Source organism: Cynocephalus volans, chromosome 11 (genome assembly GCF_027409185.1).
Source record: "Cynocephalus volans isolate mCynVol1 chromosome 11, mCynVol1.pri, whole genome shotgun sequence".
NCBI classification, from domain to species: Eukaryota; Metazoa; Chordata; class Mammalia; order Dermoptera; family Cynocephalidae; genus Cynocephalus; species Cynocephalus volans.
In genome coordinates, this window is record NC_084470.1 from 123,336,176 (window position 1) to 123,359,803 (window position 23,628).

The 23,628-nt window shown below is 48.5% G+C and overlaps 1 protein-coding gene across 3 annotated transcripts in view; it reads right to left on the reverse strand.

The window, feature by feature from the left end:
• The window catches only part of NAV1 (neuron navigator 1), a 251,002-nt gene that overhangs the window by 75,168 nt on the left and 152,206 nt on the right, over positions 1–23,628 (reverse strand). For all 3 annotated transcript variants that reach the window (XR_010024868.1, XM_063113832.1, XM_063113831.1), the window contains exon 6: positions 23,124–23,489. Coding sequence is in view for 2 of the 3 variants with exons in the window: in XM_063113832.1 (XP_062969902.1) it covers positions 23,124–23,489 (366 nt within the window). In the remaining variant the exon portion in view is untranslated. The remainder of the gene's footprint in view (positions 1–23,123; positions 23,490–23,628) is intronic.

Here is a 23,628-nt window from a genome sequence, read left to right on the forward strand (position 1 = left end):
TCTATTTTTATGTAAACTGCTATCAAAAATAGGATGTATAAACATGCCATCCTAACTAGCATAGAAGCTGGATCAAATAGAAATCTGAATTAAGAATTCAGTAAATTAAGAATTTAAGTAAAAACCAAAGATATATTGTAAATGAGGGACCTGTTTAGTCTATTATACTGATAGGCACCCTCATTCGTGTCCTAGAAAGATGGAAGGAAAGAACGCTAAGGAAAAAAGCAATCTAAAGAATTCAGGAGACCTCAACTGGTCATAATTTCACTTGAAAAAGCCCACATATTTAAAGCACTCTGCTCTTCATATTATCTCATTATCTTACTACATCCCAGGGAGGTAGATAGGTTAGGAGATATAAGATATACCCACTTTACAGAGAAGGAAACTGAGGCCAGAGACCAAACACCCTATAGAATGTCACAAAGCTAATTAGCAGTGGAGTGAATTCCAAATTGGATCGACCGACTCCAAGTTTAAAAATCTTCCCATTACATTCTCATTAGAGTCCCAGGCCAACTCTAAACCTTTGCTGAGGACTCAAATAACCCTGAACTTTTGCATCTTCAGCATTTAGTATTTCTGGGGCCTAAATGGTTGTCAATGAGAATAGTCTCCCTATAGCACAGTAATTAGGGGTTGCCTTTAGAGACAGACAGACCTAGGCGTGAGGACAAATCCTACTACTGCGATCTTAGGTATGTTAAGTTAACCTCCCTGTGCCTCAGTTTCCTCATCTGTGAAATGGGGTCATAATAATAAAATATACCTCATATGGTTGTTGTGGAGATCAAATGAAAGAATGTTTATAAAGCATTTAACACAAGTAGTGTTTCTGAGCTTCATGTTATAGTGAGAAAAGGTGGTTGGTGCAGATGTTGAATGCAGGCTGCTGCCACACTAAGAGCTCCTTATTAGGCTGCTTCCTGCTCGGCAGCTCCCTCTCCCATGCCTCCCAAGCCGAGGGCAGGGGTTTTGCAGGAAGAGATTAAGCCAGCAAGTGTGGTTTGCCTGTGGTGTGCGTGCCTAGCCCCATAAAACCCTCTAATGAGAAGCAGCTCCTTGGCTCGGCTGTCCTGAGGCATTCTGTCCTCTCACAGAGGCTGAGTTGTGCCAAGCTGAAGCCCTCTGCCCCAGGGAGTCTCTGTGGGTTCAGTGAGACAACTGCAGTGAGCGGGTCTTGTTCCCAATGAACCCCAAGCTCTAGCTAAGGGTCCTTTCTGGGAGGAAATCTAGGAGTGCTGAAATGGGATAGATGCCTGGACTCCAGGCTTCCTGCTTGGAAGACACTGAAGGACAGTGTTTGCTGGGGTAGGAGAGAGAGGGATCTCCAGGAAAGACCATAATGCTTGAGATGTGCAAGAACGGTGCTTATGGAGAGTGCCTTCTGTGATAGATGCAATATTCTCAGGCATCTGGGGAGGAAAAGCATCTGCTCAAGGCAAATGGATGGGCTGTGGGCTGATCATAGCTCACTCATCAAAAGCTGGTCATGGAGATGTTTGAAGGCCAATTAAGTCATTCACCCCTATACCCCCATATCCTCCCCTTGCTGCCTCCATTGGAGCTTACAGGGGAAACCCGAGCCTGCAAGGAAAGTGTCTCTTTGATCCCTGCTGGCCTCAGCCAAACATCATTTACAGAAAAGGTTTTGAGTTGTCCCCAGAGCAAAGGCTTGGGCTAAGCTCCCCCTCTGTGGATTGAAGCCAGGCTAGTTAAATTTTATATTTGAAGTGTGGCAATTCAAGGACTGACCTCCACTTTACAACATCCCCTCTCTCCTTGCCTACTAACAACAATCAGCCTGAAAGTCTTGGGCTTGGATGGAAAAGAAACCACAGGCCCAGTGCGGCCCCACCCCAGCAGGCAGCAGGCTGGGTAGGTGTAATGTGACCTGCCAGGTCCCCGCCCTGGCACACCTGCCCAGAAGTCTGTTTCTGGTAAGGAGCTAGGTAAGTACTCGACAGCTGTGGCCCCAGGATAGGCACTAAGCTCACTCTACAAAGGCCAGGTTCCCCTGGGGTGGGGTGGGGTGGAGCAAGGGGGCAAGGAAAATACCAATTCAAAAGAAATGATGGGGTAGCCTAGAAAAGGCTGTTGTGTAGGAAGGAAGGAGTGATGGGCTTAGGCTAAGGGTCCTGAGGTCATTCAGAGGATTTTCACACCTTCCAAGAGTGGAGAAGGCAAAGAACACAGAGTAGAACCAGTGCAAATCTTGGTAGGGTGGCAATTATAATTTTCCTTGGGCACACTCTGTGGATCTTAAGTAGGTTCTAACTGGGTGGCAGTGGTGGAAGCGGGGGAGGAGGCTGGGCACAGCCCCTTCCTCCCTTTGCCTTCTCAAGGGCCCAGCAGGCTGTTCAGGACTCAGCCCAGGCTCTCACCTGAAATAAGAATCCCTAGAGCTCCCTAAATGGATCTATTCTGTTCATGAACTGGTTCCTCTTATGACACCTCTCCCCCCACCAGTCATTTTAGCGAAATGACCCTAAGGGCTCAGGTCACATTCCAGAGGGGCTTCAAGGCTGCAGGATGTCATACTGTGGTAGGGGACAAAAAGTTTGGGGCCAGCAAGACTCTGGCTTCCAAGGGGCTCCTGGTGCCCGCTGAACCACAGGGAGAGGAACTGAGGCAGAAGATGCCTCTCTTCCCAGGCCTTGCCCCATTCTCTGCTCTTATCCTAGGCCTTTGTGAGCAGAGTTGCACATGTGCCCCTGGAGAGTACTTGGGGCTCCCTTCAAGGAAACAGGAGGAAGCAGGACATGTTACAGGGTGTGGGTCTGAGCTGCTGGGGCTGACAGGGCTGTGAGAGGTTTGCGGGTGGGAGTGGCCACAGCACCATGCTCAGGGCCTCTCCTCCAGCTTCCTAACCCCCAACTTCTGCAGTCAGCCAGGGAGGGAGGCTGAGCGGAAGGAGTGTGTATATTGGGGTGAGAGCAGTAAGGTGAGCAGTTCCCGGAAAAAACAGAAAGCCCCAGCCCTCTCTGTCAGGCCGCTGGAATTTCCCAATCTTTCCTCGGAAATGCAGTTTCCAAGTTAGCTCCGAGGGTCCCAGGGCTGGCCGTGGTCACACTCACTTCCTCTTTACTAAGGAGCCCCTGGGCACTGCCCTCACCTTATAGGACAGGTTTGCCGTCCTCCACAGTGCATCCCCCCCCCCCCCCCCCGATCCCCCCAGCTCTCCGATCTTCATCCCTTCCCACGGTAGAGTCCCAAGGCTTCACTCCCTCTCGGAGGGATCCAACCAGATGGGGGGGTCACAAATTCAATGTTCTTTCCCTTCCCCATCTCATCCTACTGCCTCCCATCACCTCCTTTCACCCCAGAACGACCCCTGGAGGTTCCTAGGTGAGGGAGACCCTGGGCTGGGCCAGCCAGGGCTGCAGGCCCCTCCTCCTTCCACCCCTCTGGTCCCCGAGGATCCCCGACCTGCACAGCCCAGGCCCCCACGCGCCACAGCAGCAACCATCAAGTTCAATCAAGTTGTGCTATTGTCTAAGAGCCTTTTCTTCCCTCTCCCCTGCCTATACCCCTCCCACACCCACCCCCAGCCCCAAATGCCAACAAGCCAAATGTTTGGGAGCCAGCAGGCTCTGGAGGGGCTGGCACTCCTCCACTCTGGCAGAAAAGCGAACGCGGCCAAGACCCTCCTTCTTGCAGACCCCACACTCGCCGCCCTGGAGGCTGCAGCTGCGGTGGGGCTGGGGGGCTGGGGCAAGGCAGGGGGTGCCACAAACCTGACCCCAGCTCTGCAGTCTGGCGATGGGGCCGGTGGCGCTTACCTGCGGGGGAAATTCACTGTCCTTCCCGACCTGGGCAGGGGCAGATGAAGCATCTTCCCCGGCTCAGGCGGCCATTCACCGGGTGGGCACCCAGCGCGCCCCCCCGGGACCACTCTCGCCCGGCACCCGCGGACACCCGAAAAGGTATGAGCCGCGGGCCACGCGGAGGGCCAGAAACCGAACCCTCGCCTGCCCTCCGCTCCCTTTTCTCTCCTCCACCCGGGCTCGTACTTACGGCTCCAGCTGTACTTAAAGCGACAGAGCCCCATTTCCCCGTCGCTGACTTCTGTCCCGAGCCCCGGCGATGCAGGCTGTGAGCGGGCTCTTTAACGCCCAGAGCAGGTAGACAAAGAGCCACCGCAGCCTCCACCGTTTTGGTGGCCTCGGGAGCCCGAAGGGGCAGACGAGGGCTGGGGGCCTCGACCTCCACCTGGGCTGCTCCGGAGTTAACCCTTGGGATGCCAGCTGTGGTCCCTCGGGCACTCTTGCTCGTGCTGCACAGGCAGAAGGAGATGTGAGCAGCGAGGCACTTCCAGGTCTCTCGGGGAGGGAACCGATGTGCACGGGTGGGTATGGGGTTGGGGAGGCCTGGGCAGAACCTTCTCCAGACATAGAGGGCTTCCTCCCAGCTTCCTCCTGGCCCCTTTGCAAACGATTAGAAATCGGTCAGAATCAGCATGGGATCAGTAGACTGCCTAAAACAAGGTCTGTAGAGGGGTGTGGTGGGGTATCTATTGCCAGAGGCTGGCTCAGGAACGTTCTACTTAACAGGGAAGGTGGGGCGGGGGATGAGATGGTGGGACCTTCCAAAATGCTGACAACCTCATGGAATGGAGCGTAACATTTCTCCAGCATTCAGAGGTAGGAGGTGTGTTTGCTGGGGGAAGATTGTGGGGAGAAAGGACAGTTCACACCATGCAAGGGGATGAGCCTTCCTTCACCCAGGAGGCATTTTCACCTGACTGATAAGGAAGAAAAGGATCCCAAGACATGAAGATTTTAGTGTAAGGTTAAAAAAAAAAAAAAGTGGGATCCAGTAGCAGGGCCTCCCCTCATTGGGCTCCTCTCCCCTCAGGGTTCTCCTGGTAACTTAACTCTTCCTGTTCCAAAGAGAAAGGAGAGGACACAGGGGCTGGACTGCTGCCCTCACCCCTGCTTTCTCTATTCCTCACTCGGCTCCTGGAAGGGGCTAAGTGTCTGTGGTTGGGTCCCCATCCCAATGAGAACTGAGCAAACCGGGAAGACTACATTTTAGAAATGGACAGGTTATATACACAGTTTCTTTAAGCAACAAAAACAACTGCAATTGTCTTTTAAAAAGCTACCCAACATACTAAGTTAAGACGACCTTGAACCACATAGTAGGTGTCCCTGGTGTTTGGGCAGATCGGTGTTATTGAGCCATGCACAGAGATCCAGGTGATATGTGTTCTCTTAGGCCTAGCATCTCATCCCCATTAGTTTTCCGGGTCTCTGTTTTCACAAATACTAAGGAAGAAGAGTTTTGCAATCCTCCTGAAGTCCTTTCCCTGGATGGTACTTTGAGTTTTAGGAATAGCCCTTCCTCCTTAAGGCCCATCTGTCCTCTGACTGTGCACTGCCAGTGACCTGGTTCTGCAGCTCTAAAGGGATGAATCATAGTTCTTAGAGGGTGGAAAACCTCAGCAGGGGCAACTCTGTCTCTGGATCTCTGAACAGTCTGCATTGGAGGAGGGGCCTTTGCTTCTAAGGGTGCATATGGTAGCCAAGTTTTCCAAATATGCTTTGAGATCAAAGGGGAGTAAATAGCTGCAGTGATCCTAACCCCAGTCCCTCAGACTACCCCCTAACTTGGGGGGCAAAGATTTTTATTACCTTTACTCTGTTCTGAATGGTAAGACTTAGGAAAGATGCACCAGCTCTCAAGCAGACCAGCTTTGAGGGAAATCAGAGCAAGGCAGGCAGTTCTCTATAGCATGTTCTTCCTTCTCAATCCAGGCTAGTGTCCCTGGACCAAGCCCCTATCTGGGCTCTCCTGTCCTGGTAATGTCCCGGGCCTACCATCCTCACCACCACCCTGAACAAGGGGTGAGTGCAATCAGTTCCCTAAGGAGGTTCTGTGCATGCAGCTGTGTTGGAGCTGGCCTGGGTCATCTGGGGAACAGCTTACAGTGACATGCCATAAGGGATTCTCTTTAGCTTCAGCCAGAATGGAATCCTGACTAAAATGACTTTGTCTCAGCCAGAGGAATGTTATCAGCAGGGGATGTTTTTCTCCTGATCTATCTGTAGGTTTTCCATAAGGTTTCCTCCTTTGTGGCTTTCTGGGCAGAGTCTGGAGGGATGGAATCTGAGGCCTGGAGGGGGTAAGGCATGAGGTGGGGGGGTTTACTTAGAGGGATGGGGTGGTCTCATGCAGGGAACTGAGCTGTCCCTGAACATTCCCTCACAGCCCCCTGAGCCATGTGGCCCTGTCTCTCTTTCTCATCCAGGCAGGCTGCCTACCCTCTCATCCTCCCCCTCCCCCTCCATTTCACCTCCTCCCCTACAGGGACAGAGGTAGGGTATGGGGACATAAAGAGTCTTAGCCAGCAACTCAGCCAGGAGAGGGTCTCTCAGCTTTCTGACTCCCTACTAAGAGGATTCTGGGCTAGAGGATCTCTTAAACCCCCTCCTCCTCATGATGGATTCCTGAGCTGCCAGAATCCAGCAGAATCTGGGATCCCTCTATATGTTCCTCTTTCCTTCATGATGGGGGAGGTGGGTTACATGGTAGTGTCTACCTTACTGCACGGTGGAGGCTCCAGTGGGCTTTTACAGGGGAAGGAGAAACGTCCCCGAGGCCTTGCTACTTAAATAAATAGCATGCAAATTAGCACCTGCTATTTTCAGCCTACAGGTCAAGGCACTTTGGGTAATTGGACAGCAGCATTAAAGAGAGATGCTGTCTGGGGGCTTTTGTGAAGACACCAAAACACAGCCTCCCATGTCAACAGGCCCAGCTTCTGCGCTTGAAGAGGCCTTGACCTTGCCCATCATGGGGTGTGGCAGAATGGAAGAGGGATATGCTGGGCCAGTTGCCTTGACTACAGAGGGGGGACATACAGAAGTGACTCTAAGCTCTTCTTTCTGGGTCCCAGGCTGCATGATTGTAGCCTTGGGCAGAGGGAGTGAGGGACAGCTGAGACACACATGTTGGAGGGGGAAGACACCTGCTGAAAGGGAGCTGGGAGTCAGGCACTTTTCCAGAAAGAAAACCCAGACAAAGAGGGAGAGAGGAAAAAGGCCCATCTCTCTCAGATAGGCCTTCTCTGTGCTCCTCTGGTGCTTCTCTTCAAAGAGCCCTTGGGGGCCATGATCTCATTTGTCTCCCATGCCAGCACCATCAGAGCAGCTCTTTAGAAGGTGAAAACTGAGGCATAGAAAGGCCAGGAAATGTCCAAAGCAGACAGTAGAACCCAGAGTGATATGCAAGAGGTCCCTCAGCCAGATTCCTGTGAGGGGGTGGTTCCCTCTCCCTTCCCCCACCTCATGATCTCTGCAGTCAACTTAGCTCAGGCCCAAGGTCCTCTTGGCCAAGGCTCCATTTCCAATAGAGATATCCAAAGACAGTTTGTGGAAGGCTCTGGTTGTCTCCTTGACAATAATCTCAAAGATTGACATGGTGGTTAGAGTGGGGCAAGAGAAAAAGAGTATTTGCCAGGCAGTTCGGTGCGCTCTGAATTCCAGTGTCACTTACCTGAGGGTTTCAGGGTTCCAGTGTCACCAGACCACACATCTGATTTCCTGGTGAGACCCAGAAACGAGACCTTCGAGATTAGGGTCCCAGAGTAGGCATCCATCACTCTGTCCCTTGACCTACCCTCATTTTGTCTCTTTCCCATCAATTATGGGTCTATTTAATTCCTTAGATAGAAAAGCTCCTACCCCTCCACAGGTCTTGGCCAGTCAGAGAACCTCCCTCTGGGCCTGTGGGTGAGAGCTGGGTTCAGAGATCCCTCTATACTCTGGCCAGGTTAGGCTGGCAGCATCTTAGCAGAAGCAAGACAAAGGGCATTCTACTGCATAGAGTGGAGTGATAAGAAAGAGAAAGAATTAAACTGGAATGGAGGGGCAGGGAAAGGAGAGAGAAGGGATTTGGGAGAGGAACCTCAGTGATCAACCCTTTGTGCACTGTGGTGGGATTAATGGGGGATTACCTGGCCACACCCCAATCCCAGCTTTCAAAAACCTTCCCCCAGATCCCGCAATGACCCCACTGAATCCTGAGGGAGCTGTCTGTTGTGACCTTGGTAGAAATGTCTAGAAAAATAATTCTCAGCCTCTGTGTAGCAGAAGTTTTCAAGGCACTCTCACATCTATTTCACTCTGTTTCCAAACGACCTAGTGATCTATGGTGAGGCAGGTATTATTATACCTGCTTTAGAACATTAAAGGCCATAAAGGTTAAGAGTGGCCTAAAGTAGTTTAGCCACAGGCTTGGAAGCCATGACGGTATTAGTCCCAGGTCAGGGATCTCCAGTGGGTTTCTTGACCTTTTAGTGATGCCCAAGTTTTGCAGAGCTCCTGGTATATGAGCCTGGTGGGCTTCTCTCTTCTCCTGATCCAGCGAGACTGCTGCCTTTCCTCATGAACCTCCAGACCCTTCCATATGGAGATACCAGGGATCCTGGAACAGACCTGGTTTACATGGTCTGAGAGCCCAGAACGTCAGCGCCAAAAAGGACTTTGGAGATCATCTGGTTCAACTCCCTCATTTTCAGAAGAAGGAATTAGGCCCAGAAAGGCAAGTGACTTGCTTAGAACCCCTCCACGCAAGCCAAGTTTTCTGACTTCCAGGGCAGGAGTCTTTCCACCAGTCAATGGCACCACTTCTTGTCAACTCCCTCCTTGGGGCCAGCGGGGGGCTCAGACTGAAAGGTTTTAAAGGTAAGGTGGGAAAGTTTGAATTGGGGGCAGATGCACAGTGGAGTGTTCCAAGCTCAGCCCTAATGCCAGCTGAGATTTCTCGGGGGTAGCAAATGAGCCAGCTGGAGGAAGGGGTCCTGCTCCCAGCTGTGTTACTGCTCAGTAAATATTTACATAACCTTTGAGGAAACCGGCCTTTCTCACCATCCCCACCATGGGGAGAGGCAGCAAACGGGATCCCCTACCACATCTTGTATAGAGAGCTACTGTCTTAGTAGTCCCAACTTAATGTGCCGTTCCCACCATCCAACACATCAGCGTTGTTGTGTGGTTCAGGGCACATGGGACAAAGGATGATGGGAGAGAAGCTGCCTCTCCAATAAGGGCCTGATGGACCCTTAGCTGGGGTCACTGGGCAGATACCAGTGTGTGTGTGAGTGTGTGCATGTATTGTGTGCACGTGTGTGTGCACGATCCCTCTAGCTCAGGAGATCCAGAGGGCAGGAGCAATTATTTCAGAATGCCTTAAGCACCACCACCCAAGGTTCTCCATTACTGAATTGGACCCAGTGTCTCTGGAAAACAGCAATGAAACCTCATACAATTTACTGAGAAAGCACTAAACATATCACATGCTTTAATCCTCCAAACTCTTCTCCCCACCTCCACCTGCACACCCTGGGGCAAACCACCACCTGTTCTCACGTAGATTGCCAGCGGTCTCTTTTCCACACTTTCTGGTTCTCCCTGGTGTCCCTGGTGGTCTAGTCTCCTCATGGTAGCCAGACAGACCCTTTGCAAAACAGGTCAGATCGCACCACCTCTCTCCCTGAAATCCTCCAGTGGTTCCCCTCAAACTGTGGAGAAAAGCAAAGTGCTCACCACGGCACACCTGGCCCCTGGCTACCTCCCAGCCGCATTTCTGACCCTTCTCTCCCTTGTTCACTTGGCTTGTGTCACACTAGAATCCTTGCCGGTCCTTGAACACATGCCCATTCTTGCCTTGGGGCTTTTGCACGCACTCTTCCATTTGCCTCGACAGCTCCATCTGCTATCCCTATAGTTTAGCAAAGAAGTCTTCCCTGACCACCCTATCTCAAATAGCCTGACCCCGTCACTATCTGCCCCTTTATTTTCCTTATGACACACAGAACCACCTAACCTATTATATATTTATTCATTCGCTCGTTTGGCATTTCTTTTTCGTGTATGAGTTAAAGAGCAATGCCTATGTTTTCTTTTGCTGTGTCTGCAGTGTCCGGTATGTAGTAGGTGCTCTACAAGTATTTATTAAAGGCATGAACAAAGATCATGAGGTAGGCATTATTGTCATCTTTCCTTCCTGACAATGAGGCTGAAGCACAAAGAGGCTAGGCGACATCCAAGGTCAGCTAGGGAGTGAGTGGCAAACTGAAAATTACGTCCAGGTTAGCCGGGCTTTAGAACTGTCCATCTACTTTGCCACTGCCTCCCAAGAACAGGAAATTAGCCACAGGGACTGGTGGAGACAGAAGAGGTTATATAGCTGCTGTCTCTCAGACCTCAGGGGTATCTGCTCAGAGCAGGGAAGGGTGGGCTCTCTTAGCTGGAACCTTACACGGGGAGCTCCTTGCCTTGGCTAAATCAAGAAAACGGCACATCTGGGGAAAGTTCCTATCAGCATGGGCACAGGGCAGGTGGCTAACTCCTGGGGCTCCTCTGCCAAGGTTTGTTGTAGGCTTGGAAGTGGGCAGTGACAGCCAGATGATAAGCTCTGTCCCTCATCTTCTAATAACACCCAGCAGAATGTCAGCAGTCCTGAAAAGCCCTGCTGCCAGAAGTCCTACCACCCAAGTCTGTCCACATGGCCATGTGCCTGTAGATAGTGTCATTCCTAAACTGCCCCTTGTCATCAAACCCATAGGGGCTGAGACAGAAGCCAGACATCGAAGTAGAGGAGGACTGAGAAATTGAGAAAGATTGAGAAGAGGGGCTAGGGAAAGGGGCTGGAAGAGGGTGAGAAGTCAGGAAAAGAGGGCAGGAACTATATCGGAGATTTGTCCCTGTTTCTCAGGCTGGAGATGTCCCACAAGAAAGAACGGACAAGGCACAAGACAGATCCCATTTAGTAGGAGCTGGCCAAGAAAGAAGCGGGAGCGGGCTGGTGACACTCTGCTTGCCCTGTCTGGGTCAGGCCCCCAGGCTGGCTCAGGGTCACTCATCCTTCTCTGGAAGAGTCCTTCCACCTCCCACACATTCTCTGTGCCTGTCTGGTTGCTGCACACCCCCTGCGCATGGCGGGCCTGCATCCTCCACCAGTCAATCCTGTGCACACACAGCCTCTTTGTATCTAGCCACCTCTCACGCACGTGTCTGGATGGGTCTCCCACAGTGTCTGTCTCTCAATCCCACTCCTTGACATGCACATCACGAACGCGCTGGCTCTGTTTGTCTGTGGCGCATGCCCCCATGTCGGCCTCTCCTACCTTGTCTTTCCATGACCCTGTCCTGCACATGCAGTGCCTGTTGATCCGTCTCTTACGTAGCTGTGTATTTTGGGTTTCTCTAGGCCTTACTCTCTACTTCCTGCCTGTGTTTCAAATCCAGACTTCTATGCATCTGCACGTGCTTGTTCCGTTGCCAGCCTGATACACAGGCAAGGGCAATTCAGTCTTGCAGCCTCTTTGGGGCACCCCCAGGCAGAGGTCAGTAAGTAAGTCCTCCTGCCTAGCCTACTGGCCTTCCTTCAGCTGCAGTGAATAGTCTTTTGCTGCCTGGCCAAAGACATCTGATAGCCCACAGGCCAGAGCTGGCCCCTCGTGAACATCCTGGGACAGCTCAGCCTTTGAGCTGGAGTCAAACAAGGGCTTGTATTCACAGAGGCCTGGGTTGTTTCTTCTGCCCTTAGCCCAGAGCTCCTAGCTGTGGCCATTCTGTGGCTCCCCAAAGCAACACCCTATTCAGGAAGATGGAGAGGTCACTTAGGGTCATTCCAGGAGGGGGTCTCTAACAATGATTCATTGGTCAGTCGACAGCATAGCCTGAGAACCTATGCTACTGGGTGTTGAGGGGAAACAGAGAGAGAGGAGAAGATAGGGTCTCTGTGCTTGGGAAGCTCCCTGCTCCTGACATACTCCCAGGCTTTGGGGACACAAGGGCTGCACACAGAGGGAAAAGGCTTGGGGTGCACACAGCAAAGCAGTGGGTATACTGGAAAAAGCACAGGACATGGGATCAGAAGGCCTGGGTTCTGCTCTGGTGCTGCCACTTTCAAGTTATGTGATCCTGCCAAGCCAGTTAAGCTGAGTTCCAATTTCCTCACTTGTAAATTTGGGGAAAGAATATCTAACTCACAGTGTTGTTAAGATCAAATAAGATAATGTCATATTAGTGTTTTGTAAACTATATGTGCTGTGCAGTTGTTAGAGAATCATAAAAGCACAAGTTACTACAGTATAAATTATGCACACAAGTTCGAAGACAACCCAGAGTCAGATTAGCAATCACATAGCAATGGGATGAATTAGGGAAGGCTCCCCAGAGGGAGGAGATTTGGGAAAGACAAGTGGGCAACTGGGCATCACCACCCAGAAAAGAATGTTCCATTCTACAGATGGCCTTTATAGCTTTGGTTTTCTAGGAGCCAATCAAGAGAAGGAGGGGAGGTAAATTTACTGAGCACCTACTGCATACTAAATGTATTACATACATACACTATATTTTATTACATCCTAACAGCAATCCTATTTCCATATTACTATTCCCAATTAGAATGGATGAACAGTTTTCTCAAAGCCACAGAGCTGGGATCTGAACCCAGGCCTATCATACTTCCAAACTCGCACTCCTTCTGTAGTATCAGATTGCATGGAATTTCCAGGCACTACACAAGCCCAGCTGGCTTATCACAGAACATAGGTTTGGGAGGAAAGGAGGAGGTTGACAATTAAATAGGAGAGACAAGTAGACAGGTAAACAGGAGGGTAGGGCTGGTGGGGAACAGCCAAACGCATCTCAGCAGCTTCCTTGACCCCCTACCCATCCTGATTGTCAACCAAATCATAGGTTATCATACTCAGTGAAAACTCTAGCAGCTCCTTTGTAGATTACTCGGACGCACCAGAGGAGGGGCCACTCCTTAGTTGGCATAAATTGCCATGGCAACTAGCATACATCCAGCAGCCCCTCTGGAATACCTGGCTTACTTCAACCTTTCACCAACCCTGTTGGGTTTGAACAGACACTGCAATTCAGATTAATCCCGCACAGACCGAGGCGTGTTAGCCACTAGTTTTAAGAATTAAGGGATGTGTCGAGAGCCACAAGCTCTGAAGCCACCCCCTCCCTCCCATCAGACCCAGGAATCTGACTCCGCACCCTTCTTCCCTTCCTTTCTTCCAACCTTCCTTCTTTATAATTGATGGCATTTGTGTCTCACATGTGTCCTCTCTGCAGTCCCTGTTCCCATACATGCCAACTGAACAGTTCTTCAGGCACCTATGACTCAGCCTGAGGGATTTCTCTCAGCTGACGTGAAGCAGACTAGATATGCCAACTCAGTGCCCCCTAGGAGTTGCCCTCAACCAGTAATAAATGGAAGTTGAAAGATAAATATCCAAGCTTGCCCTTTGGGTGGGTCAACTCTGAAGTATATTCCACGTCATCTCCCAGAAATCCATAAGCCCCAGTTGCCTGCAGCAGTGACTGCAGGTCAACACATGCTGCAGTGGTGCCCTTCACTTCCCTGACTCACTTCCACATTCCCTATCAGTGCTTTGTGGGGTCACCTCTCAAATAAACCACTTGCACTCAAATCCCTGTCTTAAGGTGTGCTTCTGGGGGTACCCAGCACAAGACACTCTTCATATACAGGAAACATATGTTTGAGTGAGGGAGAGACAACCCAATTAACCAGGTCATGATGGGAAAGAGGTTACTGCCATTTGTGTGATCCTGGGTACAACTAGCTTAGCTATTTCCACAACCACATGCTGTATTCACAGCCCAGATCCCAAACCACAGAAGGGCACCATTTACTGCATGAGAACACGGCATGAACAGGTCCAAATGGGTCAGGACAAATCCATCTTGCTTGGCAAACAACTTAGTCATGCTCCCAGTGAGGATCAGAACCATTATTTTCAACCATGAAGGGCAACATACACTTTTTCAAATACTGTATTATCATTTAGAATGTGCATGTGACCGCTTAGGCCCATCAACTTGCTAATGTCTGTCATCAAATGGCTAACTAATGATAGCTGGCATTTGCTGGGCACTTACGATATCTAAAGTGAACGTATTAACTAATTTAATCCTCACGTCAATCTTACAGGGTAGGCACCATTACACTCCACTTTTTTTAGCTGAGGAAACTGAAACAGAGGGAGAAAAAGAACTCATCCAAACTCACATAGCCAGGAAGAAGTAGAGCCAAGATTCAAACCCATGCAGTCTAGCTGGGAGCCTTCAGTCTAAACCACGCTAGTACTCTGCCAATCTGTGGTATGCCTATGGTGATGTCTGTTCTCAAAAGTCTGTTTATTTAGCTGCACACCACGAGACTAAAAGAATATCAAGACAGTGTTAAAAAGCAAGGTAAGATCATTCCTTGCAACAGGAATCAAGGCCCAGATTCAATGTATTCATCTGCCAAATTTATCATTTTGATACTCTAACAACCGCTAATTAAGGCAGAGGCCATCAGCTAAATGAACTGTTCTGTTCTCCACATTAAGTGGAGATCAGAATAACATATTTCAAACCACTAGCCCTTTATACTTTTCAAAGCAAAGCACTCTTCATATTCTTTTCCACTTGATCCTCACAAGGCAAAAATGATATTACCTTCTTACAAATGAATAAAGACTCAGAGAAGTTAAGTGACTTGTTCAGTGCCACACAGCAAGCTAGAAGTGTGCTTGGGATTGAACTCCATACCTCAGGATTAGCCCAGTGCTCCCTCCCCCATACCACAGAGAAGTATCAGCCAAGGCTATGTGTATGAATCTGCAGGTCAACATTGTCATTGCTAGATGTTATCCCCAATGAGGCAACAGCCATTGTCTGCTTCAGTGACACACTGCTCCTTTTACTGCAGATGCAGAAAGCATCCTACTCCACTTTTAGGTTTGCAATCCTCTAAGGGCAGAAACTGAGCTTCCTTTCTGAACCTGAATGTTGGGTCCTTCCCAGGATGGCTCCCTACCATCCTCTGTCCTGTCTTTACGTTCCATGGGCAAAAGCCAGGCTTGGTCCAGATGCTCACTAGGGAGGATGCCTAAAGAAGGGCCAGGAAACAGGAGGTGAAGGTGGAAGGAGAAATAGGAAGTGGCACAACCCTCCTCCCTGTCCATCGAACTCAGAAGTGTTCTCTCCTCTTCGTACAAACCATGTACACCCAGCGCCCAAGGCAAGAGAATTCTTGTAGCTGAAGGTAGCTTGGGTTGGGGGTCCTGGGGTGTGAGAGTCGGACATGGGTCAAGCCAGAAAGCAGTGGCTGGGGCTCTTTCAGGAGGGTGGCTGCAGAGGCAGAGGCCCCATCGGCAAGGCTAGAAGTGTTTCTTTAAGGCTTGAGCTCGCTGCCTCTGGGAGTGAAGAGCCAGCCTGGGAGAAGGTAGGGGCCTAGAGTTTATTTTATTTGACATTTTTCAATGTCAGGACACTTCAGAGCCAAGGAGGAAACGAATCCCATCTGTTCCTGAGCCCCCAAGCACGGTTCAAGAGGACAGGCTGGGGAGGGGTGGGAGGGAGGCAGGCGTGGAGGGAAACAAGAAGACTGGAACATCCAGCCACACACAGAGGGCAGGGAACCACCTGGGGAGAGACACGGGGTGTGGAGGACAGTTGCCAAGAATTCCTGCCAACTGTCCCCAACCCCCCATACTCACAGAGCTGGCTCAGGATGGAGACTGCTGACTCTGTCTAAGGCTCTGTGGCCCTGGGCATAGGTTGCTGGACAGCAGTCCTGCCAGGGCTGCTGACAACACACCACTATACAATCCAAATGGTGCCCCCTGGAGTTGTGGGACTGCAGTACTGCTGCTGACTTGGCCTGCAAGTTCCTATCCGTTACTGCCAGGAAATTCAACACAGCCCACCCAGGCTGCCATTTACATAGAAATGGAGATGACAAGGGTAGAGGTGAACCCACAGTGAAGCAGGGAGGAGATGGAGGGTTCCCCAACCTCCTTCCTCTCTGGGCATGGGTGGCTCCTACACCCAGTGCCTCTGTTCACCTCTGAATGGGTGCCCATCCTGTACTCCCTCCCTTTCCAACCCTGGATGCCAGAGATGAGGAGAATGGATGGCTGTGAAACTTATCTTCTTACTTAAATTCCAGATCTTCCTATTTTTAGAAAAACAAATTCCTTTCCTCTTTTCAAGTGGTAAAAATGTCCCAAGCTGTCATCTAGGACAGTCAGCAGCCAACTCAAAGTGTCTGCAGTGTCATGATTTGGATATTACCCTGGCAGGAAGACTTCTAGTGTCAAGCGGGTGATCGGTCTAGGTGCCAAATTTTAAGAGGATTGTTGACAACTTGAGAGCTTCCAGAGGAGGGTGACTAGGACAATGAGGGGTCTGGAAAAGAAGCTCATTTAAGAAAGTACTGAAATAAATAAGCTGGTTTTTTTTTTGGTCTAGAGGAGAGAATATCTGAGCAATCATTAAAAACATGTTGAAATAAAAATAAAACTAAAGAAAAAACATGTTGAATTATTAGGAGGAAGATTTATACTTATTCTGTTTTTCCCACATGACAGAATTTGAATCAATAGGCAGAAGTTACAGGAAGCAGATTTCAGTTCAATATTTAGAAAATTTCCTATAACTTAATTCTATGTAAAATGGAATAAGCTCCCTGTCACTGTGCCTATGCAAGCCAAGGATGAAAGACTGGCTGTCAGGGACACTGTAGAGAAGATTTTTACACTACATAAGAAGATGGACTAGTCCAAAATCACTGAGAAGCTTTAGAAACATATGGCTTCCTAGGTAGGGTAGCAGAGGTTCTAGGATGAGGGTTGGAATCTATATTTTTAAAAAGCCCTATTGGCTATAAAACTCTTAGAAGAAAACATAGGGGAAAAGCTGCATGACATTGAATTTGGCAGTGATTTCTTATATGTGATGCTCAAAACACAGGCAAGAAAAGAAAAAAAAAAAGATAAATTGAACTTCATCAAAATGAAAAGCTTTTGTGTATCAAAGGACTCTATCAACAGAATGAAAGATAACCCAAAGAATGGGAGAAAATATTTGTGAATCATATATCTGGTAAGGCATTAATATCCAGAATACATAAAGAACTCCTACAATTCAACAAGAAAAACACAAAACAACCCAATTAAAAAATGGGCAAAGAGGGCCTGCCCGTGGTTCACTCGGGAGAGTGCGGTGCTGATAACACCACGGCCACGGGTTTGGATCCCTATATAGGGATGGCCGGTTTGCTCACTTAGGAGAGCGTGGTGCTGACAACACCAAGCCAAGGGTTAAGATCCCTTTACTGGTCATCTTTAAAAAAAAAAAAAAAAAAATGGGCAAAGGACTCGAATAGACATTTCTCCAAAGAAGATATACAAATGGCCAATAAGCACATGAATATGCTCAAAATCACTAATCACTAAGGAAATGCAATTCAAAACCACAATAAGATACCACTTCACATCCATTAGGATGGTTATTACAAAGAAACAAAAAACAGAAAATAGTAAATGTTGACAAAGATGGGGAGAAATTGGAACCCTTATGCATGGCTTGTGGAGATGTAAAATGGTGCAGCCTCTGTGGAAAACAGTACAGTGGATCCTCAAAAAATTAAACGTAGAATTACCATATGATACAGTAATTCCACTTCTAGGTATGGACCCAAAAGAATTGCAAACAGGGACCTGAACAGATATTTGTACACTGATGTTCATAGTAACATTATTCACAATAGCCAAAAGGTGGAAACAACCCATCAACAGATGAATGGTTAAAGAAATTGTGGTGCAAGCATACAATGGAATATTATTCAACCTTGAAAAAGAAGGAAATTCTGACACACACTACATAAATGAACCTTGAAGACATTATGCTAAGTGAAATAAGCCAGTCACAAAAAGACAAATACTATATGACTCCTGTCATATGAATTACCTATAGTAATCAAATTCATAGAGACAAAAAGTAGCGTGGTGGTTGCCAGGAGCTCCAGGGACAGGGAGAGGGAAGCTGTCGCTTAATGGGTACAGAGTTCTACTTTGGGTAGACAAAAAAGTTCTGGAGATGGATGAGAGCGATGGTTGCACAAAAATGGGAATTTACTTAATGCCACTGAACTGTACACTTTAAATGGTTAACATAAAATAGTAAATTTTGCTACGTATATTACCATAATTTTAAAGAATAAATACATATTTTTTAAAGCATGTGGTTATTTTGGCAGCAGCAGCAGCTACCTTCACTCTAGTTTGCTGACTTCAGTTTGGAGAACTTGCCTCCAACGGTTTGCCAACTGGCACGCCAAGAAGGGGCCTGGTGTTTGGATGGAGTTGGGAGAATACACTTGAGACTGAACATTGGCTTGGGAAGAACCCCAAGTGGACACCCCCCCCAGAAGATAACTGAGAGCACTGAGAAAGCATCAGAATCACTGTCATTTTTTATGGCTCACTCTTTTATGGATGGCTTGTGACCGATTATGTGACCCAGCAGGGAAAACAGAAGGCCAGCAGTCAGCTTCACTCCTCTGCTGGCCCAATGCTGGGAGCTCCTGGGAGGTAGAAAAGCGAATGGCAGGGTACCATGGCTGATGGGTGGAAGGCGGCATCACCACGTGGGTGAGAAAGGAATCACTGAAGGTGGACTCTACAGGGAATAGCCCTACCCATTTTATGAACAGGAAAAACAATTTTCTTAGGAATAGGACATTTTCCCAATTACAAAATCTGGATGGAAACCACAGTGGGGATGAGAGGAGCAAGAGCAGGCTGAGCAAGGATAGCTCAAGTCTGCATGTCCACTTAAAGATTTGTTGGGATCTAGGACGCCCTGTTTCTAATTAAAAAAAAAAAAAAAATCCCACAACAATTAAGCATGAAGACACATAATTTAGGAGTGATTGTTTACATTAAAATTACTGGGGATTATAAAGTGATTCCCTTCAACTCTGACTTCTTAAGCACATTTAAGGATGGCTGCATTTACAGTCCTGGCAGGGAAGTTAAACTGAAGCGTTAAAAGTTACTGCTAACTGAAGACTGACCGTAAAAAAAAATGCATGTGAAATTATCTTGTAAACTAGCATCGCAGTTTATAGTAGGGTCCACTTTACAAATATTGTCATGCCAACAATTTATTTTATATTGTCCATGCAAACTCCAGGCTTCCCTGGGCTTATAATTGGTGGGTGTGCAGGGAAGGCAAGTTCTTATTCGTGCCAGCCTCAGTGAATGCCGATTTTCTTTTTTTTACTGATTCAGGAGCACATACAGTGTCCAGAGGAAAAGGATAAAGAAAGGGTGCTAGACACAAAAATCAGTAGCATTTCTATTCTCCAATAGTGAACATGCAGAAAGAGAAATCAAGAAAGCTTGCCCATTTACAATAGCAACCCCCCAAAATAAAACACTTAGGAATTGACTTAAGCAAGGATGTGAAAAATCTCTATAATGAGAACTACAAACCACTGCTGAGAGAAATTAGAGAGGATACAAGAAGATGGAAAGATATCCCATGCTCTTGGATTGGAAGAATCAACATTGTGAAAATGTCCATACTACCCAAAGTGATATACAAATTCAATGCAATCTCCATCAAAATTCCAATGACATTTTTCTTAGAAATGGAAAAAACTATCCAGACATTTATATGGAATAACAAAAGACCATGCATAGCCAAAGCAATGCTGAGCAAAAAAAATAAAGCTGGAGGCATAACACTACCTGACTTTAAACTATACTACAAAGCTATAATAACCAATACAGCATGGTACTAGCATAAAAACAGACACACTGATCAATGGAATAGAATAGAGAATCCAGAAATCAACCCACAGCCATCTGATCTTTGACAAAGGCACCAAGTCTATACACTGGGGAAGAGACTGCCTCTTCAGCAAATGGTGCTGGGAGAACTGGATATCAATATGCAGGAGAATGAAACTAGACCCATACCTCTCACCATATACTAAAATCAACTCAAAATGGATTAAAGAATTAAATATACACCCTGAAACAATAAAAATTCTTAAAGAAACATAGGAGAAACACTTCAGGAAGTAGCACTGGACACAGACTTCATGAATACGACCCCAAAAGCCTGGGCAACCAAAGGAAAAATAAACAAATGGGATTATATCAAACTAAAAAGCTTCTGCACAGCAAAAGAAACAATTAAAAGAGTTAAAAGACAACCAACAGAGTGGGAGAAAATATTTGCACAATATACATCTGACAAAGGATTAATATCCAGAATATATAAGGAACTTAAACAACTTTACAAGAAAAAACAAGCAACCCAATTAAAAAATGGGCAAAAGAGCTAAATAGGCATTTCTCAAAGGAAGATATACAACTGGCCAACAGACATATGAAAAAATGCTCAACATCACTCAGCATTCGGGAAATGCAAATCAAAACCACACTGAGATACCATCTCACCCCAGTTAGGATGGCTAATATCCAAAAGACTGTGAATGATAAATGCTGGCAAGGTTGCAGAGAAAAAAGAATTCTCATACATTGTTGGTGGGACTGCAAAATGGTGCAGCCTCTATGGAAAATGGTATGGAGGTTCCTCAAACAATTGCAGATAGATCTTCCATATGACCCAGCTATCCCACTGCTGGGAATATACCCAGAGGAATGGAAATCATCAAGTCGAAGGTATACCTGTTCCCCAATGTTCACTGCAGCACTATTTACAATAGCTAAGAGTTGGAACCAGCCCAGATGTCCATCATCAGATGAGTGGATACAGAAAATGTGGTATATCTACACAATGGAATACTACTCTGCTATAAAAAAGAATGAAATACTGCCATTTGCAATGATATGGATGGATCTAGAGAGAATTATATTAAGTGAAATGAGTCAGGCACAAAAAGAGAAATACCACATGTTCTCACTTATTTGTGGGAGCTAAAAATGTACAAATAAATACACAAAAAAACCGGGGGAGTGGGGGAAGGAAGAAGACACAATAATTACAATTCCTTGAAGTTGATACGACAAGCAAACAGAAAGGACATTGTTGGGAGGGAGGGGGGAGAGGGAGGAGGGAGGGAGGTTTTGGTAATGGGCACAATAATCAACCACGTTGTATATCAACAAAATAAAATAAAATTTGGAAGAAAAAAAAAAAAAGAAAGGGTGCTAGAAGGTGGATAAAGGAAGTCTTTCCTGCTCCCCCCACCCCCTGCATTCCATGGTCCCACACTCCACAATCTATGTCCCTGGGATTGGCCAGCTGCTACTAGATCTGTCCTTGCTGTTGATTCTGAGTGATTGGCACTCTGGTCAGACTACACACTCACAGAGCCCAAGGGCTGCGGCTCCCCAACAGTCTGGGACTCTAACAACAACAGCACCTAAAGTTTAAGGAGCATTTACAATGAGCCAGGAATTATTCTAAGTGCTTTACATGTATTAACCTATTTAATCCTCAGAATGGCCCTGAGATAGGTTCTACTATTATCTGCATTGAGCAGATGGACAATTTAAAGCCCAGTGAGGTTAACTAACTTGCCCAAGCTCATACAGATAATTAAGTGCCAGGAGTCCTGCCACCTTCCTCAGACTGGGACCTCTCCAAGGCAGGGGTCCTGTGCCTTCTAACACCTTGGGAATTTTCTGCCATGGCCATCAAGTGGGCAGTGGGGGGTGGGGTTCTCAGAAGCCCCTCTTCTCCATCAGTATGGGGGTTCCTTGAGCGCAGGGGTGCTGTCACTTCCATCAGACTGGAAGCTCCCTAGGGCTGGGGCCATGGTCCTTCCAACACATGGGGAACTTGCTGAGCCTTTGCCTCTCAGAGGTTGTGCCTCCCTCTGCCCTATCCTGATGGGAGCTCTCAGAGGGCAGGGACTTGACACTTCCACAGAGGAGCTTCCTAGGGCAGAGGCTGTGGGGAGCGGCTCCTCAGACATCTTGGCTCTCCTTCCTGCCCAGCACAGCCCTCTGACCACAGAAGGATCTCAGGGTTGTGTACTGGATGACTTCTCTCTGGTCCCAGCTCCAGGCTGGCGGATCTAAGCATGAGGTCGGGCTGGCCCCTGGGATTTAACAGGCAGTAAACAACCCCATTCATGAGTCAGTTGTTTTGATTCAGAGCAGCCTCATCAGCTGGACAGGCCCTAGCCAGACCTCCAAGTTTATCCCCAGAGGTGGGGATGGGGTGGGGGACAGAGGATGGCCGGAGCTCAGGCTCTTCCCAGGAAAGGCTACTTACTTTCCCTTCCCTTGAAGTTTGAGATTTTTACTGGAGAGAGGCAGCCCCTGGTAGTAAGACATTAAGTCCCTGAGAGGTAGGGGAAGGGATGCTGCTGCTATTTGTGTGGTCCCTTGGAGGGTCTGAGCAAACGAAGAAGGGAAAGTGGCAGTCAGCTGAGAGAAGTTTCCAGAACCACTGCAGCTCTCTGGTCTCAGGGCTTGGAAGAGTTGGCTAGGACTCCAACGTCCCAGCACGTCACTCTTCCTATCCTCTCCCTTCACTTTCCAGACTGTCAGCTCCATCCAAGTTGTCTCCACAGGCCCACCAAGTTAATCAAGGCAGAAAAAGATAAGCCGAGGGTCCCTGCGGGGCAAAGGGCAGGAGAGAAGGGTTTACGACTGGGGTAGGGATTAGGAAGTGCATTATGGGTAGAAGGTTTGCAGAGGAAGAAACCCGAGGAGTGGAGACTGAGGGCATGGGGGAAAGGTGGGGTCACGGGCGCTGGGAACCCCTACCCCTGGCAAAGGAAGTGCAGAGAGATACCGTTTTCTGTTTTGAGTAGTGCCGTCACCTACATACTCTAATTTACTCTTTTTAGCAGGTAGACAGATGTGGTTATTACTGTCCTCTTTTTGCAAATGGGGAAGCAGATTAGGTTGTCCAGGGTCTGCACAGAGTTTGCAGAAAACCTGGGCTACAACAGTTTTCTCTGGGCCAATTTTTGGGGGCAATGAATCAGGGCAGGGAGGAAGGTGGGGCATACCATAGAATGATAGCCACCGGGGCCAATGAGACGGAGGTGCCTTCACTGACCAATCAGCTCCTCAGATGTATGCCCCACCCACTACATCCAAGTCTTGAATAAACCACATCAAATGTCAGAGGCAATCACAACCTGTACACAAAGGCCCTGCACAGGTTCCTTTTGTCACAGCACAGCAAACCAAAACCTCACTTTTGGGTTCCACTCCGCTTTTAAGGCATCCCACCGCCCTGATCTTTCCAGTGTCCTCCCCAGCCCTCCTCCCCAGCTGTCCAAGGGGCCCCAGCACTTACCCAGTAGTGATGTCGTCATCCTCAGTCATAGTCTTGCCCATGAGGTCACTGTCGCTCATGTAGCCGGACTTGAGGTCCACCTCATCCGAGTCCAGGGACTCGACCAGCTCCAGGCGGGATATGTGGCTGAGCTTGCTGGGGCTGCGCATGGGCATGGTGTGGGAGTAGTGGGCCCGCTCCCCGTGCATGTACCAGGCGGGTGGCCCCTCAGAGCGGCAGCTCCCGCCCACGGAAGGCGCGTCACCAGCCTGCAGCCGCGGGCTGGACTGGCCGTAGCGCCAGGAGAGAGGGGATGAGCGGTTGGAGAGGCTGGACACGCTGCGAGGGTTGGCATCATCGCTGTCATAGCAGGTCATCTCTAGGGAGCTGGGCAGAGAGCAGAAGAGCACTGCTTTCCCCTCAGCACAGCCGTTCTGTGCCCTGTCCCCTCGCACTGAGCCTGAAGATGCCTTCCCTCGACCTGCACCCTCCCACCCCTCCGTGAGGCCGCTGACGGTGCGTGTTA